Genomic DNA, 19,667 nt, shown 5'->3' with positions numbered 1-19,667 from the left:
CCTATTTCAATGATCAAAACAGTGGTGGTAGTTGGACTACAAGGTTTAGATCAGCATTTCTCAAACCTGAGCCCCTCTTATTCATGCTTTAAAGATCCAGTGGCCCCTCTAATGTCAAAGGGAACACAATACTATATACAGTACATTATTACTTACCCAACTGTTTACCTTTCATGTTAATTTCAAGAGACAAACTCTGACAAGGGTAAAACTTTTGCAAATTAAACAACATTGATTTAATAAGGCCTCTAGGACCCCAGGTAAGGAAACACAGATTTAAATGAATAGACTTCCGTTTCTTTCTCAAAGGTCACACCAAACCCTTTTGGGATAATTTTTCTATAGTGTTGAACAGTAACCTATGACCATACATTTTAAAATATGTTTCAGAGATTGTAGGGCTAGCTTTATATATCCCCTTCCCTCATGGTCTGCAGCTAAGGGCAGTGGATATAAGAATATACAACCAAGTTCTGCTGAATTCTAGCTAATTTCATATGCTTTTTCTTTTTAACCTGTTTATGCATGTTTTGTCTTGTAATTTATCACCATAGTTTGGTTAATTTTGGGTTTACGAGCTATTTTCAAAATGCATATTCTCATGAATAATTATTTATATGGTGCAGTGATAATAAGATAATGTGGTGAAGGACCCACGTCCACATAAATAGTTGCCTTATTAATATAGCGTGACACTTTGAAGTGTAAATTGTCATGTGCAATATAACGAGAGCTATATAAAAAAGACAGACAGTACTTTACTGTTTAACTATTTATTGAAAACCAAGGGAATTAAAAGCCTGGAGGATTCAATTCAATCTATTTCACGAAAAACATTCAATAGCATTTCTTGATGAAAAATGTACACATGTTACTTGTTAGCAAGGAATAGATGCTTCGGTTGTCCAAAAAATCTTTTTACTTTGCTTAATACCATTTTCCTCCACATATCATCAAGCGAAACCAACAATTTGAAAAAAAAAACAAAAAAAACATAGATAACAATTGTGCAATGGCAGTTGAAAAGCAAGCAGCCTATTGTTGCCATGCGACAATTTATTTACTTCAACTATACTTTCAGAGTATGAACAAACATGCTGAACAGGAAACTGTAACCCACTCGTACACAATCGAGGCCAGTAGACTGGTTAAAATTCAGAAACTACAAAGAGACCAACTGCACCTGGTCTCTTTATATGATAACAAATTCCAGATACGATGCATAGAACAATGCTATTATCATAATTGTTACATTTATAGCCTTTGAGTTTAATATACAAGCAAACCAGTCCTCATGTAGCAAGCAGGATAATCTTTAAAATGATGCACTTTCAAATGAATCTGTGCGCATTTATGTATTTTACAGGAGAATGAAATTGAAAAGAATCTCGTTCATTCAACACCCCCAAACTGAAACAAAATTGTCTGGAAAATGTGAAGACATTTTGAGACAAACACTAAATTAACCAGAACATTCTATATTATAATTATAATATTATACTAATCTAAAGAGCACATGTCTTTAAACATTAAGTCCTAATATGTATCCACTTTATCAGGGATATAATAATATTGTATGTCGTGAAAATAATTGGATTGAAGTTCCATGAAGCACTGTACATTATTATTATTATTATTATTATTATTATTATTATTATTATTATTATTATACTTTTTATTGGATATCTGCATTCTGCTTGTGCAGTTGATATATTCTCAGTACTGCTCTCGCAAGAAAATATATAAAGGATCTAAATTCAATTCTTGGTGCTGTAACATCAGTAATGCTTGGTACTGGTTACGGTGAAGCCATCACCTGGATTTAATCCAGGTTTTGTACATTTCAGCTGCTTTTGAAAACAGTGCTGCTGTAGCTGTGCTGTATGTTGGGCACAACAGCTTCCCATTCCCTGACGGCTCACCTCCTCACGTCAAAGGCAGTGCACTGACTGTTCTTCTTCAAGCTGACCTGCGTTTAACAATGCTCTGACCTCCTTCTGTCCCACTGTAGGAGAGTACAGACTCAATCCATGACAAGAATATGCATGGCAGTAGGTTTCTGGTCTCAAAAGCTATGGCTTTTTATATACACATTCAGGTAATGCTTTTTATTTTATAATAAATAACTTGGTTATTAATAAATTTAAGAGATTCTCTAACTTTAACAACATTGTTTTGTTTATTTTATTGTTTTTTTTAAAATGTGTCTGTATTTATATCTCAGACAACATGATTCAGGCACATGGAGTGTGACATGCATTGTGCCTGAATCCAACAATGTCAATTTTTTATAAATACCAACATCTATAAACCACAGCACGTTTGTGGGCTTCAGAAAGTGTCCTTTGATGTAAGTCTTGTCCTTCCTCAGGTCATGAACCAGTGAGTGAATGCTGATTACATCCTCTAAATGTCGCTCTTGTTTCTTTTATCCATCCTCTTTCAATCACACTGAGCCTCCCTCCCTATTTTAAAGACATGTTGTTTCCTTAACATGTAAACAGATTGGCAAGGTGCTTTTACTTTCTCGATTCAATGCCCTGGAGTCCTAAGCAAGAAGCACAGGGCATCACTGTTCCCTTATACACTAGGATGAGAGAATTTAAAAACTCAACTCACTTGCCAGTTCTGGAAAAAGGGTGATTAACTTTGTAGCATTTGAGGTGCATTCCAAAACACCCTCCTTATATCGGCATGCCAACGCTTTGTCTTTCACTATTCAAGTTTTTATCTGTATAATTTGTATCCCTATGTTCAAAATGATGAATCAGAATTCTAAGGCAAAACAATAATTAGCTAAGTCAATTCACCTAGCTAGTGTACATTAATGAAGGCAATAACTGAAAGGTTTCTTTACTTGACTTTATCAACCTCCAGCCTCGTCTTTTCTTAGGTTTTCCCATGGTTTTCCATGGGCCTTACATTGCAGATCTATGATTTAAAGGAGTCGCGAGCATCTATACCATTGGTATTCGTGTAATCCGGTGTATATTTCTAACTGATATAGACTCAGACACTGTGCATTTTAGCAAGTAAGCAAGAGTAATCCTTCTTTCCATTGTCCTTTGAAGTGAATCTGCCTGAATCCCATTTTGAGACAAGAGCCAGGTTTGTGGATTGCATATTCAGCATGGGTTAGGATTGTGGGTTTGAAGTGGCTGAGCTGGATGCTTTGCTGTATCAGCCTATTGCTGCTCCAGTCTAGCTCTCAAGGTCTTGTTTCAGGGGTTGCTCCACTGCATGCCACATTCTTTCTGATATCAGTCCTCAGGCATCCTAGGGGATCCCAGCTTATCCAAGTCTTTAAGTGCACCTTGCATTGCTATCAACGTATGATAATGACCATGCTACCTTCTTAATGATCATTCGGTACTAAGAAATTAAAATTTGCCATGGTATTATTTAGTTCATCCCAATGGGAGGATCAGAGTTCCTCTCTTGAATTATATTTCATTCTATAAGGTAATCATAGGCACCCCACTAAATTCATTGAGCAAAACCAGCACATTTTCGGCACAGTCATTTATGAATGTGTCTAAATATGTAATGACTCTATACCTGTACCTGGTTTTTGCTTTAAAGGGACAGTCCCTGGCAGTCTTTAGTGTGGTGTCCCTGTATTTTCTCTGCAATCTTTCAACGGACTGGTGTCTCTCAAGTGTCCCTAATTTACATCACAAGTGGTGTGCCTCTGCATGTGTCTGCACATACTCATGTAGAGCCATATTCAGTTAAGCAGGAATTTGTAAGTCTAAGACAATGTTATATTTGACATCTAATTTTGTTTTTTCTAAAGCATAAAAAGCACAGCATACAAAGCATAGCCCTAGCGTGACTCCATGTCATTGTAAAAATGGAAACAACAGACAAACAACATTTTTTTAAACAGTTAAATAAACATAGCTGTGTCTTCAAATTCAGCTTGGACCTCCCCTCAATAATCTGTGCTTTTAAAATTTTTTTACAACGGTATAATTTTGCACAACCAGCATGTCCTTCTATGTGTATCTCTGTGGCATCTATACCACATTGACTGCACGTGAAGCAGGTGACATCAAATACATCTCTATCATTTTGAACCCCCCCCCCCACCACCCTCCCCCTCCTTTTTCAAAATTCTTCATACATGTATATTTCATAACAACCTCTGCATTCCGATAAGGATCTTGCACTCTCTGAAATGAAAAAAAAGGTACAGCGAAAATGATTCAAAGCTTGATCTACACAAATAATGTGAGAAACCTTGACCACAGGCCGCCTTTCAAAACGACCAAGGTTAGACATTACTCATATCTTCCAGTACCTACCAAAAGTTCAGACAGGAAACATGCATTTTTCCTACAGTGTCAACAACTTTTGTAATGTCTCAGGTGAAAAGAATTGAAGACGAGAACAAATATACTTCACAACACCTTTACGGACACTTTCAGGTGTTACGTCAGTCGTGGTATATACAACGGAGATAACATAAGTTTGCCAGAGTCAGGTAATAATACTGGTTAGGTATGTAGTATACTGTAATATAGTTTACTCATGTTGGATATTGTAATTGAGTACTATTGTACCCTATGTCTTCAGTTTATTTCAGTTCCCTAAGTTCAGAATAAAATAGGATAATGCAAGTTATTAATCAAGGCATACCATTACCCTTTGAATTATTGTTATAAATAAAAAAAAAAAAACAATAACACTGTGTGCAATCAAAGTAAAGCATTGGCCTCAGCAGTTAAAACTGAAAGGGCTTGCTTTGCCCCACCACACTACAGTGACCCCTACAGGCCAGATGACCAATAAGCTCAAGCGGACCTGTGCAGGGCATCACCGACGCCCCCTGCAGTACACCCACCATATGATCATTTGTACTTATTTAGATTTCTTCATAGGAATTGCATCCTCAAGATGTGCAACTGCTATTCATTATCACTGCGTTTGAATCACAACCACAACCATTAATGAAAACGCATAATCGATCTGGAATTCAGAGCGTTTCATTAAGTGACGTCAGATACTGTGTGGGAAACAGGATGCTTTAGATGGTTTTCTATTGCTATGAATGAAAGCTGAACTTTTCCACATTTAGCAAGAAATACAACTATCATTCTATATTCCATTGCCTGCCTTGTTTTGTAACAGGGTTGAGTTTCTGATGTTTTGTCGAGAGAATGATTAACATTTCCGGTGAAAAAAAAAGTTTATTTTGATACAATATCTGGAAATAAGTCGATCATACTTAACAGTTTAAGATTAAGAATCATATATATATATATACTATATAATATATATATATATATATATATATATATATATATATATATATATAGGTTTGACTTTGGATTTGGACTATGATTTTAAAACGCATTAGCAGTCAGTCTGTGTTGTTGAAGAAAAATAAATAAATCTTTATATAGTGCCTTTCATAGTGGACCACCATCACAAAGTGCTTTACAAGATACAAGACTAGGGTGTGTGAATTATGCACCAGTTGCAGAGTCACTCACAACAACGTCTCACCCAAAAAAGCACAAGGCAGTCAGTGACTTGCTCAGGGTCACACAATGAGATAGTGGCTGAGTTGGGATTTGAAAATATTAGTTACACATCATCTCCTATGTCACAAAGACAGTTCCTGAGATAATGCCAAATTCCAAAATATGTTTTGTTTGAGGGGGAAAAAAGGTTACTGGAAGTTTCAGAAGATCTATGAGACGCTTACTGAAAGGAGGAGCGGTGACATTCTAAAGCAGGTAGCTGATGAGCTGACAAGTACTGAGCCCACTCACTTTACCACAGGAAGACAGACCCAGCTACATTTCAGGTGGAAAGTCTTGAAAAAGTTCCTGTAATGTTTAGAAAAATAACTCTGTTGATCCTGAATCAAATTGTGTATTTCCAGTTATTAATCACAATTTGACGTGCTAGAAACATTTAGATTAACAATAATAATATACAGTAGTTTTACTACATGGTTTTCATCTCAAAACTTAAAAAAGTAGAACATCTTACCAATTCAAAAAAAAAAGAACTGCTCTTTCATAAACCTCATTCCACAGTATTTTTAAATAAATCACCCCAGGTTAAAGATACCTGAGGACAGCCTTTTCTAGAACTACCAGAAAAGGATGAAATGTGCAGAAAATACTGATTATAGGTTATTGAATTAAAAGAGGTTGTGATGTCATAAAGATAAACATTTGTGTGTGTGTGTATATATATATATGTGTGTGTGTGTGTGTGTGTGTGTGTGTGTGTGTGTGTGTGTGTGTGTGTTATATATATATATATATATATATATATATATATATATATATATATATTCGATTTCTGCTTCAGTTTATGGACATTTTCTTTTGCTATACTTATTTGCTTGGGTGTGCTAACTGTGTGTTGGTGCTCCTTGAAAATGGGAACATTAGATTCTCAAATGATACATCATGAATTGTATGCATGCTGCCTTTAGTTTAAACATACAATTATTGTGTTATTAAACATTTTTTTAATGTTTATTACAAAGAAATAACAATTTATGTCAACAGTATTTTAACGACACATTTGTGTAAAGCTTCATGTCATGTTGCAAAGAAGGGTTCTTAGAAATGACATAGTTACATATAAATGACTAGCTCATTGGCTAAAACCAGGTCCCTAATCAGATAACAACCTGAGACTGCAGCACCTGATGAAATAAAGGAATACTCCTTGCACCACAATCAACAACAAAAGACAATTCCTATATCCATATCTAGACTTCACATTTTTTACTGATATGGTGCAATTGTGAACATGTATCAGAGGAGCAGAATTATGAAATGGTTTGGCAAATGAGCCCTTGATATTCCCCTTAGCTTTTAGAATTATATATTTTCACAACTCCTAAAGTTGTTAGCTCCGCAAAGAAGCTTCTGTTCAGATCTACAGCATGTTAAGAAACAAGTTAAGAATTCTATTTTAACCTCATAAACAAAAATGCAATCCTCTGTAATTACACAACAGTAGAACGATTTTATTCCTGGTTAAAAGTACATCACCACTACTTATAACTTCCAATGCTATGTGTAGTTCTAATGCCACTTAAAAACACACATAATTGCTCATATTTTTCTATATTATTCTGTCAGATGTAATTAAATAGTATTCATTTGTTAGATAATTGCAAATAAACTGGTAAGGTAACTGGCAAATTGCGAACAAGAAAAATTGTATCTGATAATCATGAACAGAAGCAAATGCTGTGATTTTTTGGATGCCCTAAAAATGAGGCAATCTCAACTTAATACATACTAATGGAAGGCCTTCTTGAAGCTGCACTACAAAATGGCTGCTTTCTGTCACTACTTGTTTGTAAGCAAAACCCTGTCCACATTATTGCTAATAACATATATTTTAACAGACAGCCTTACGTTCTTCAAAAAGAAGACCCCATTTATACAGCTGTATTATAATATAAATATAATAGTATTATAATAGTATATATTAAAACACTGTAACGATAATACTAATGAAAGGATCATCTGTTGTTCTTTTATCAGTAAACAATGTAATGTGGAATGAAACAGAACTGAATTGTTTATTATTATTATTATTATTATTGTTGTTATTATTATTATTATTATTATTAGTAGTATCAGTACTAGCATAAAGCTGTATATCCATTAGTCGAAGTGTATAATAAGATATATTTGTGGCGTATTCTACAAGGTTTGTTAATTTTATGAGAAAAAAAAACAAATAATTCTAAATACAAAAGTAGCCCTGTTTTATACTTAAAATAGCTCACATAAACAGGAAATAGTTAAGGCTGGATAACAGCAAGAACAACATTTAAGACGGAAGCAACTAACTAACCTCGAAATAATTCTATTGAGTTATCTAGAGTTGATCAAGAAGTAGCCATTTTATGAACCACAATTCCTGGACTGGGTGCTAGCGGCACTTCATTTTAACAGGTAAATGAGTCACGTGTTGAAGAGAGGGTTCCCTTGTACAATACCGCATCTATAAAGCTTTCTCATTGAAATGAAGGCTAAGGTTTGCATGCAGGCATCACCAGCACTGCTACTGCAGTAGAATGAATAATGCTCTGGCCCTTCTTCATTTTCAGATGTATTAAATGCCCTGGTTGTCGCTACAGAGGTGTGATGTGCACCATGAGTTTAAAGTTAACTTCAGCATACACAAAAGGCCCTGAATGAAAAGGCTTTTCTTTCTGTCCTTTTGCAGAAAAAAAGATGTATGCCCCACAGAGAGCCAACTTCCCAACATTTCTGTATGCTTAACACACCTTTGTCAAGGGAAAGTGTGTTTGAAAACAAACACTGGAGGTATTTATAGGCTTTTTGATGCTAATGTAACCACACATTTATTTCTCTTTAAATCTAATGTCTTTGTGATGTCATTCACTGTGTAGCTAATGATGTAACGATCTACTGTTTCTGGTAAAACGCTGAACTATTGGTTCATTTTTTTTTAAAATATATTTGATAGGTGGTTCTGTATTCTTTTATATAATGATGTACCTGTCTCTCCTACAGATTTTACTTTATTACATTTTATGCAAAATATACCAGATTGCTATCCTTATATGACACATTTTATAAGACTAAATATTTATTTTCTTTATTTGCTAATATAGTTGCACATTTTACATGTGCTTTGACAGGTTGCAATGTCCCTTAAAGTATCTATGACCCCTTAATGTTTACTGTGGAATAAAATGTCAGCCAAATTTGCATCCCTTCTAAAAGCTACAATCGGTGCTTTCGGAAATTTTTATTTTTTTCATTTTTTTTTTCCTTCTAAATCCTGAAGCATACCTAAATGCCTTCAAACTATTTTTGAAATGTCGAATAATAATTTAGAATATGTCATTATTAATATTACTCTCTACCCCTTTCTTCCCTTTTCTTATAAGCAGGTAGTTCATTCCTATTGAGTTTGTCAACTTTTCTCAATTCTCTCTCAATAATTTACATATTAAATTTGAAATACACCTTGTTATTTAGGGATACTTCAACAAAATCACATTCACCAGTACTCAAGAGGTAATGTTAATCAAAAACTACTTTCTAATAATAATACTATTATATTAATAATAATAATATAATTAAAATTTTTCACATCGTTTACAAAAAGTTTTTAACCTTGTGATTACAATTAAGTAGTTATATATCAAAAATATATATATATATAATCTAAATAATATATATATATATATATATATATATATATATATATATATATATATATATATATATATATATATATATATATATATATATATAAAATAATAATATAATATATAATAGTTCTTATTATCCTAACTAACTTTCACAACCATCTTCTCATGTTAAAGGATATCAACAATTATGCTGGTAATAGCGCCATCTTGCGGCACTTCCTTCACAGTACAGTACAAGGATTCTTTGTCCCACTCCTCCAGCCATTACAATTTATAGTAGTTAAAGAAAGCGAACTTACCAGTCAAGCCCAATCACAGAAATGTGTATGACGTCTGCCTTGGTTTTGAATCCTGAACCTTTGTCTTTTTTTGAGTTTAGGAACATTTAATGACAGCAGTCCACAAATGCAAGTGTTACACAGACATCAGATGTATAACACTGTGTATAGTATATTAAAGGAAGTTAAGGGGTTTGGCTTAGTTTCAAATGAACATTTTACCACATCCCTGCAATTTTGTAGAAACAAAACATGTTACCGTTAACAAGAAATGTAGTAAATCATGCAAATCTTCTTAACCATTTTCAAACTGCAGAAACTGCTCCCACGTGCTTGTATCCTGATGAGAAGCAGCAGTCAACTGAGTGATCTGATCAGCATTGAATATGATTAACAAATTGGATAAAAAACAAATACAAAAATTAAGCCTGATTCATAATGTCTGTGTGGAAACTGTATTAATATGTTCATTTTGCATGCAGATAAAAACAAAAGCATTGAAGTACTTACAAAAAATTAAAAAATGCATTTTTCTGTATTTATATACTATATTCCTATATATACCTTTACTGTGCTTGTGCTTGATAAAGGTTTGCATGTCTTTTTCTTATAAGAGCAAATTGAATTGCATACAGATTTATTCACTGTTGTAGATGTAGGAACACAGACAACAATGTTAGCAATATATCAATCTTTTAAAAAGAGAAGGTAAACTTAACTATTTGTGTCACCATCTCATTTCCTCAGACACTGGCTAGGCCTCCACTGTAGAACTCATCATGTAAATCCTGCATTTGTTTCCTCAAACACATCCGAAAGTCCAGCAAAGTCTAGCCAAGACTTTGAGGGAAGCTGAATCTACTCTTGGAAAAAAGGGCAGAGAGACTGGCCACAAGAAGAGCTGTGACACAACCTCTTGTACACTCTCCTCCAAAAACTGAAATATGTGAAACCACCACACCCGTGACAGGTAGTTACTGGGGGAAGCTATCTTCAGATCCTTAGGGGGGAAAAAAAAAGAAACATGATTAAGCTGAAATGAGTTCTGGTTGGTGATCGATGCTTCAAACTAAACTATTACAGCAGTGTGGAAAACACTTAAATAAACTCTTGCTTTGTTAACCCTTTGAGTACCAAACTAGGATTATCACGTTATGAAATAAACCGAGTTGTGCTTTGTATGTGTCTTTCTTGCCATTTAACTTTATTGTATAATATGTCTTTCTTTTAAAAATAAATGAGAGAAAAAACTTGACACCAGAAGAAAGTGGGTGCAGAATTGTTGTGGAGTACCCTGCTTATCAGTTACTATATGGGGTAAAAATGTAATCATGGCAGTAAAATGAAGAATAACTCTTAACTTAGCTGATTATTTTCTATTACATGATAATGCCAGAACAATTGTGTTGTCATATAATACGCTACAGCTACGTCAATGGTGAAGTGATCTTGTGCAGACAGAATGCCAATCACCCCTGTCACACAGAGAAACAGACAAAACCAGTGGTACATCCAGAATTCTTTTGGAGAATCTAAAACAAATACAAATGAAATAGTATTAACTTGATTTGAGCCGACTTCTCACAATGAATACCAGTAAAACCAAAACTAAACAATATAACCCTGCAAACCCAAGCCGCATATGGAAACTAAAATATATGAGACAATACATGAGATTTGAAAGCCTTTACTGTGTAATTTGCACAAAAGTTTTCTTCAAAAACAAAAATACAAACAAACTGCTGTCAATTATTTTAAAGATCACTTTTTTTTTTCAAATATGAAACACATCATAGAGCATTTATAAATAATTACTTTTATTTTGAAAATTTCATAATGAATGTCCCACTAGAATTAAAAACTTTTGTTGTTTGTTTTTGGTGGCATTCTAATGATTCCGACTCTTATTCTGTGCATGAGTACATGGTGTATGTACTGTGTGCTACTTACATTCAGTGAGAAAGAGGCAGGTCATCATAAGTATAACTGAATGTCCACTGTACAGATAATCTCCACACATTTTATGAGACCCTGTTATTGACAAACCCCCACCAGCCATCAGTTTCAAATCCATCTCAATAAAACTGTAGGCTTTCCAATTACCTTTGTAATGAAAAGACATTTGAAGAACAAAAAAAATGTTAGCTTCACGCGTCTCACCTTTACACATCATTCAGTCTATTTAGAATTACGATTGTGAGAGAATTATTGGAACAGAAGTGCGTCAATAGACAAGGGAAGGGTGAAACCTATGGGGCAAATGTATAGATATAGGGAACTCTGGCCTGAACTCTGTTGACAGAAGTTGACAAAACACTTCAGAAGGCCACTTGAGGCTGTAGACTCTGGCACAGAGGCAATGCGACAAGAACTATGGGTGAACATAACACTATGCCATTGTGGAAAAGGCACTTGGATAAGAACTTATGAAGAAAAAGTGCTACTGAACAGCTGCAAAGCCTTCAACAGCTTGTTATACTCTGAAGAGGGGTACACATCCACCTGTTAAAGGTTAAAAAAATTGCCAGTTTAAAACATAAAAAGCCTCTGGACTAGAATTTTATATCATCATTTTATCTGGAACTCACATCAGCTGTCAAGTTGCTAAAAATAAAACTGTAACAGTAACTAGTCAAAAAAAAAAAAAAAAAAAAATACAACATTTAAATTTGCCATTTAGTTTTGTTATTCTATGCCACTTATGGTATACCAGTGCAATTCAAACTCTCTGACCTTTGAGGCACACTCTGTATGGGCTCCAGGGACAGGAAGAACGGTGCCATACATAGTCAGGCATCAGTCTAGGTATAGGGTGCCCATGAGAAACAGAAAACGTCTGCCCACTATGGACCATCACAAAACTAATAGCACAAGTTTTGTAAACAGGGACCCATGTAAAAAACAATTATGTGTCAAACAGTACCAGTATTTGTAGTCTCAGAAAGCACCACTGACAGCTCCAAACTACTATCAGCCACGAGGCGTTCCCTTTAGTGAGGGTAAAAGCCCTCTCCACACAGCTAATGTTGCTGAAGAGGTCTGGAAGTGGGGGAATCTGGTCTTTTTGTTAATTACAGTAATCATGAAGCAATGCAAAGCCAATGTAGACAGACACTGCAAAGGTCTTCAACCACTGTGATAGATACTTATCTATCTGATCATATTAATAATGGTATATCTTTCATATGCCTTCAATTTTGTATACTGCAGTTTACAAGTTTACAAGTGCTATGGACAGGTTGCGCCACATAAACAAACTACATAAGTTATCAGCCCTGTTGAAAAACCATCAGCATTTTATACTGTGATTTCATGTTTTTTCCAAGGTCATCGACACTGCCCAACCTTGAAATGACACACACTCTGTGCAAAGTAAAAATGAATTAAATTTAAACACGAGGAATCGGGTTTGGTGTCCGATTGTGGCTTGTGAGTCAAACAGGTTGGTACCTCATCATCCTGCATGTTTTTTTTTTATTTTGTTTTTGCTTTTTTTATATACTGTCTGAGCTAACAGAGAGATGCGTGTTTGCTTCCTCCGTCTCTGCACGTATGCGTTTCGACGACAGTCTGGAAGCAGTCACCTCCCCCCTTTTCCTCCTCATCTCTGCTTGACAGGATTCTTACCAGCAAGGTCTCCCAGCTGCATTGAAGGTAAGTGAGAAATATACCGAATGGCCGTTAAAATACCTGAATACACCCCCGTCTTCTGTGGTATATCGATCTTGATGAAGCACAGACGTGTTAAAACACACGAATGCCAGGAAACGGAGGTACATTTCCCAGCAAGTTACTGATGCTGCCGTGCAAGGCCGCGCCGAAGTGGTGTCATTCGTGCTAATCTAGTGTCATTACAAATATGTCATTTCTAGCTACCGCAGTACCAGGCACCCACGTTGCCACAAGTGCAAAAAAAAAAAAAAAAAAAAAAAATGTTTTGGAGATGCTGAGGGTTGTTAGAGATAGAAAGAGTCGAGACTGAGACGGAGACCAAGCAGTACTACTGTCGTAGTGTGTATCCACGCGTGGACAGCACGATTTTTATTCCGTTAATTAGGTTTTACAGTCTTGTTTTTCAAACCTTTGCCTGTAAATATATAACAGGTCGTTTTTCATTCGTGTATTGCTAGTATTGCGTAATTCTCCAAATCAAATGCGACCTATTAACTAAGGTATATTAATAATCTACGGTAACCAGCATATTTGGAAACCAGCTAGTCTTAATAATACAGTAGATTTGCGGCGGTTATATAAATACTACTGTCAAATGCGTTTAACCTTGAAGTGTTTATGTTTTAAATTCCGTTTTAAATGTTATCGTGATGACCTCTAAAATGCAGCAGGACAAGCATGACACAGACAGAGTGCAGCACTCTGAGGTCACCTTTATACCCTGAAAAGGTTAGTTATTGCGTGCATCATTTATCTTCAGGCGTGAACTGCACGGCATTGTAACATCAGTGCGTACTATGAAAACGTTTCACGGCTCACAAAAAACAAAAAACACAGCCTTACGTAAACTCATATGCATATATGTTCAGTCGCATTTCCACAAGACCCCATTACTAGAGGAAGGTGGGTGTGTGCAGGGCTAAAGTTCAACAGGGAGAAGAAATAGAGACAAGCTCTCTGCCTGTGTTAGTACAGACAGCACAGGGATTTGGCTTGCAGTGAAAATAAGGAGTGGGTTAATTTGAGTCTTTATCAGCTGAAGATCAGATTTGGATCGCGGTGTTTCCTAGATTCATACTGCTACTTTAGGCTCTGTTATGTCGGTCAGAAGCCGCATTTTAAATGAATTCGTGCTTGTGTATGTAGAGACAAAATATTTTGAACTGTGGCGTGTTTTTTGTCAAAATGTCAAACAGATCAGTGTTATGAAGTATTTTGACATTTTTTGAGAAAGCAATTGGCCAGAGGAGGAAAATCACTTAGTTTTTAATTCATATATTTTATAAAGATGTTATTTATGGCAGCTGATTGATCCAGTTTATATTGCAAATATAATAATACTTTTTAAATTGGAGTTTAGTTTGCAAGAATGGGAATAAAACATTCCAGCTTCACACAGTTTACAGCATCAAAAAACCTACTGATTTTCCAGAGGCAGCATAGTTACTGTAAGTATGAAGGTTGAGGGAGTTGCTTGCTTCAGTACCCTGGCAATGGGATAATACGCCTCCCACCAGTTTGAATCTATAATAGAAATTCATACTGCTCTTATGGTGGTTGGTAATGCCTAGCTGTTCTGGTGCACTCAGTCCAGTTTATTGTACTACACAAAGTCTTGTTGAAGCAGGGTGTGTAACACCAGGAGTACAAGTATCTGCAGCATTTCCCCCTGGTCATGACAGTCATGTCTTCCGTGAACCAGCTTGGAGAATGTTGATTCACAACTTCAAGTTCTTCAGGCGCAGCCAGCAAAAGGCTGCTGTGAAATCTGTTTTAAAAAATGCAGCTTCTCTGTGTGAGTGTTTTGCTTGTAAAGACAGCTGGATAATGGCTGGTTGCCTGTGAGATAAACTAGTTAAACACTGATGCAGTAACTTCTGTACAGTTTAATAAACTAAAATATTGGATACACAATACCTGATAATACAGCACCTAAAACATAGATAATTCATGTGGAAATCCTCCCTTGCTAGTTTCCAATTTTAATAAATGTGCTTGCTTGTTTTGCAGATAATGGCAGTCCCACCAACTTATATTGATCTTGGCAAGTCAGCCAGAGATGTATTCACTAAGGGATATGGTAAATAGCTTGATTTTCATATATTTTTTTTCCTAAATGTGCTTTTCATTTCTATTGTTATGGCTATGAAAGACTATAAGCTACTTTTAACACAATATAGTATGCACATGACTTAATTCTTGTGAGATGCCAGGGTGTTTTAATATTCAATATTATTTTATTTTCTTAAAGGTTTTGGCCTGATCAAGCTTGATTTGAAGACAAAGTCAGAAAATGGACTGGTAGGTTGGTCTGCTGTTACTAATGTCATACATACCATCAAACCCTCTGTGAAAAAGTAATATCCTTGCGAAATATACATTTGATTAAAAATGACCTCTAATCCTAATAGACAAATATTTTGGCTAGTGATTTATAGAACACTGAAGATCAGAACCTGCTTAATGCTTAGGTGCTACTGTAGAATCAAACTGTTACATTTACTGTATAAAGTATTACATGTGTACTCAATATGTATCTCTTATGAATATTAATATGAATGTTCAATATGGGAAAGCCTGAGACCACTGTATCCCAGTCTATAGTGCTGCATTGTTAAAGAAAGGGTTCCATCAGCAATTATAAGCTGTTTAGTGGTGCGTATGGGGGTAGGTTTTAGGATTGTATTACTGCAGTCAGGAATAAATGCACGTGATTCATAAGCTTCTGTTTTCAAATTGACTAGGAATTCACAAGCTCAGGGTCTGCAAACACAGAGACCAGCAAAGTGGCGGGCAGCCTTGAAACCAAGTACAAGTGGGCGGAGCACGGCCTGTCGTTCACAGAGAAGTGGAACACAGACAACACCTTGGGCACAGAGATAACCATCGAAGACCAGGTAACTGAACGCAAAGAGGGCATTCACTTTGAAATGTAGTCTCTGAAGCAAATGAAAACCCTTACATGCAAAACTTAGATTTCCTTTCTGTTCAGCTTGCCAAAGGACTGAAGCTGACCTTCGACTCTTCGTTTTCACCAAACACTGGGTAAGCAGTTTTAAAAACAGCATTATACGTATTTTACCTGGTTACAAAAAGTGCTGGTGGAACACTTTTTAAAAATTGAATTTAATGTACAAATATATAGTGAGGCAGCTTCATAGATAACCCGAGCCAACATTTTTATTTACTCTTTTTTTTTTTTAATGATCTGTCAGCGTGCCGTTTCTATTGGATTTGTTTTCTCAAACAGAAGAGACTGGAGTTTGGAAAGCAGTGGTTTCTGTTCAAACACGGTTTTATTTTTTTGACGCAGGAAAAAGAGTGGTAAGATTAAGACCTGTTACAAAAGGGAGCATATCAACGTCTGCTGTGACGTGGACTTTGATATCGCCGGGCCCTCTGTACGCGGAGCAGCGGTCTTCGGCTACGAGGGCTGGCTCGCTGGCTACCAGATGACCTTTGAGGCAGGGAAATCCAGGGTCACACAGAGCAACTTCGCAGTCGGCTACAAGACAGACGAGTTCCAGCTTCACACAAATGTGTAAGTTTACCAGCGGGGGAGAAAGGAAGAGTGACAGCACTAGGCACAGTGTTACAAACATATACATTGATAAATAGTCGGGGGGGGTACTTTGTTTTAGTCTATATAGTTGTAGTCTCCAATTGCGTGCCATAAGCTGTGACATCACAAACCTTATTCAGACATCACCTTTCTACCACCCTGTATTCTCAGTATTGGGGTGGTTGATGTCACCTTCTTGAAACTTCACACCTTAGGGAAGCCGGTTAAAAGCAGCGACATTCCCTTTCAAACATATTGTAAACCAACCTGAACTTTGATTTAAAAGCCAAACGACTACAAATAAGTTTGATTTTGTAAGAAACATTTCTGTTTTGATTTTGTAACAAATATTCTAAAAATGTAGGTGCTTAATGCTGAAAAAGACCCAGGCTTTCAGCCTTGGGTAGTTCTCGTCACCTTATGGCAAACATTCCTCTCACACACACGTAGTATCACTTGTTCTATTAGTGCACTTTAACCATGTTGACCAGGGCTGTTGCCACCCGATCACAGTTGTTTAATATGAGTTCTTCACTGCAGGAATGATGGGACAGAGTTTGGAGGCTCCATTTATCAGAAGGTGAATGACAATCTGGAAACGGCTGTCAATCTGGCGTGGACAGCTGGGAACAGCAACACACGCTTCGGAATTGCAGCTAAATATCAGATCGATGCTGATGCATCGTTCTCGGTAGGTACCAGACACTGTGTTGGAACTGCCAGGACAAGAAGCCCAAAGCTATTTACTCAAACGCATGCTTTCCAGAAAGGACAAAAGCACACAATAAAGATACTCAACCGGAAATAAACAACTGAGGTTTCATTTTAGGGTTTGTAAGGATCCGTAATAAGCCGTCAGTAACTTGTATAAAGGTTGTTTTAAACATTACTAGGCAGTAATAACAATAACTTTGCATAACAGTACAGTGTCCCGTAACAGGCATGTTCAATGCGTCGTGAATCTTTAATTATATATTGTAATAAACTGGTATTCCTCGTTAAGAATAATCAAAACGTTTAAGATGTTTTATTAATGGATCCCTAAAAGTGAAGGGTCACCATACGTGAACCTGTTTTTCAAAAGGTGCTTTCCGTTGTGTTTAATGAAGCGATATATTCCCAATTATGAATTTTCTATTCTTTAGTAGACTGTATATTTGTGTATTTGTGATTTCAGTGTCTTGAAAAAACAAATGTAATGTGTTTTATTTACAGGCCAAAGTGAACAACTCCAGTCTAATTGGATTAGGATACACTCAAACCCTAAAGCCAGGTGAGAGTTTGAACAATGGGTGTTGCTACAGTAAACATCCAGAACACACCTCTTTTTATTTGGATCTGTAACACTTTATGTACAGGCCAGGTTACATATATTTTTCAAGGGTTTATTCAGGTTAAACTTAGCAAAGCTTGCATTTTCAAATCTTTAAAACCACCCTGATGAATTTCTCTTATTTCCTGCAGGCATTAGACTGACACTCTCGGCTCTGCTTGATGGTAAAAATGTCAATGCTGGCGGCCATAAGCTGGGTCTAGGACTGGAGTTTGAAGCATAGGCAACCGCTGCACACAATCATTACCTTCCAAATATTTTAAAGAATAGCTACCTTCACAACTTGGTGTTTTACCTTGTGTGTGTACCATGTGGAATATAAGTATTATTGTACTGTCAATCCTGTTACTGATGATCTTCAATTGTAAAAGGACAACTGAACCTTAACAATACAGGAACGTTTCTTCACCCTTGTAAGCTTTGCTAGAAACACAGTTCTGAGGAATCAGATTTTTTCAAATGCATCATGTTTTTTTTTTGTTTGTTTTGTTGTAATCATTTTGTGAACACTATTTTATTTTTCATATGCTATTGCTAAGAACTGGGGTTAAAAAAACAAAAAACAAAACAGCATATTTTTGGCTTCAACTTGAAAGAATACATATTTTGGCAAACAAAACAAAGAAACTGCTGCGTTCTAGCCAGTAGGTGGTGCTGCTGTGTATAAATGTCATGTTACACTCTTGTGGTCTGTTGGAACAGCATGAGGACTTGATGGCTGCCGCTTAATGCTACATTTGAAGTTTATTTCAAACTGTCTGTTGTTGGTAGGTTTAGTTGTCCTTTATGCAACTGTAGTTTTAAAAGGCACTAAATTGTCTGATGTACATTTCATGCATATGTTTCACTAGTAATAGTGTGTGCAATATTCTGGTGCAAGTCCTTTTTTTTGGTACTCAGAGGTCTATCATGGTATAGGCATGCTTGTCCTATTCCCAAGGATACAAGGAAAACATGCTGTTGAGAGAGCCATAAGACAGGAAGGATCATTGTAACTAGGACCCTATAACAATCAATGTTCAAATGTGTTTTTGTTTTGTTTTTAAAAGATTGGTGCATTTCAATAGAAAATATGGCAATCTTCCATTTTTGGTGTATAATAGGTACACAACACGCTCTACTTGACAGTACTGCAAAACCCTAAAAATAAATAACTTTATCTTACATTGCACATGGTCACTTCTTTGAATAATAAGAGTGCTCTTCAAGACAGTAGAATATAGATTGCAATAAAGCGAGAGTGCTGTGGGTGGTTCTGATTATGCAGCCTTTGAACATTTGCTATATACAGTAGTGCTGTTGTCTAAACAAACCACTAGATGGCATCAGTTTCACATGTATATGTTCTTCCATAGGTTTCATATGTACAGTAGATAGTTATTTGTGTGCAGGGTTGCGATCAATTCCCCCCCCATTCTAATTCCATTTGTAAATTACTTTGGAAAATCAATTCCCAGTTCCGATCCCCTTTTAATCAATTCCAACACTTCATTGATCAAAATTGCAATTTAGCAGTATTCTGTTGAAATTAGCTTCTCCGCAACACATTTAAATGGAAGTCACTGTAAGTCAATTAAATTGGCTTCAAGCTAAAGCAGTTGAGCAATCATTCACAACAATTATGTCTCTAAAATAACAATTTTTATT

The 19,667-nt window shown here is 36.0% G+C and overlaps 1 protein-coding gene and 1 pseudogene across 1 annotated transcript; one reads left to right on the top strand and one right to left on the bottom strand.

The window, feature by feature from the left end:
- Nucleotides 1–10,185: 10,185 nt before the first annotated feature.
- On the bottom strand, nucleotides 10,186–13,058 carry LOC121297495 (annotated as a pseudogene).
- Nucleotides 12,989–19,184, top strand: LOC121297542 (voltage-dependent anion-selective channel protein 1-like). Its single transcript, XM_041223895.1, has 9 exons — nucleotides 12,989–13,107; nucleotides 15,136–15,205; nucleotides 15,377–15,426; nucleotides 15,870–16,022; nucleotides 16,118–16,170; nucleotides 16,439–16,666; nucleotides 17,228–17,378; nucleotides 17,903–17,960; nucleotides 18,152–19,184. Exons 2-9 carry the CDS (start codon nucleotides 15,139–15,141, stop codon nucleotides 18,241–18,243), a joined length of 852 nt encoding a protein of 283 aa, XP_041079829.1. The 5' UTR covers nucleotides 12,989–13,107; nucleotides 15,136–15,138; the 3' UTR covers nucleotides 18,244–19,184.
- The last annotated feature ends 483 nt before the right edge of the window (nucleotides 19,185–19,667 follow it).

This window comes from Polyodon spathula, chromosome 22, assembly GCF_017654505.1.
Source record: "Polyodon spathula isolate WHYD16114869_AA chromosome 22, ASM1765450v1, whole genome shotgun sequence".
Taxonomy (NCBI): domain Eukaryota; kingdom Metazoa; phylum Chordata; class Actinopteri; order Acipenseriformes; family Polyodontidae; genus Polyodon; species Polyodon spathula.
This window is presented reverse-complemented; position numbering and strand designations above follow the sequence as displayed.

Excerpts from the sequence above, each read along its gene's own strand:
- LOC121297542 (XM_041223895.1), top strand. The coding sequence starts at position 15,139 with ATGGCAGTCCCACCAACTTATATTGATCTTGGCAAGTCAGCCAGAGAT. Across the intron at positions 15,206-15,376 it reads TGTATTCACTAAGGGATATG|GTTTTGGCCTGATCAAGCTT; the intron begins GTAAATAGCTTG and ends ATTTTCTTAAAG. Across the intron at positions 17,961-18,151 it reads CACTCAAACCCTAAAGCCAG|GCATTAGACTGACACTCTCG; the intron begins GTGAGAGTTTGA and ends TATTTCCTGCAG.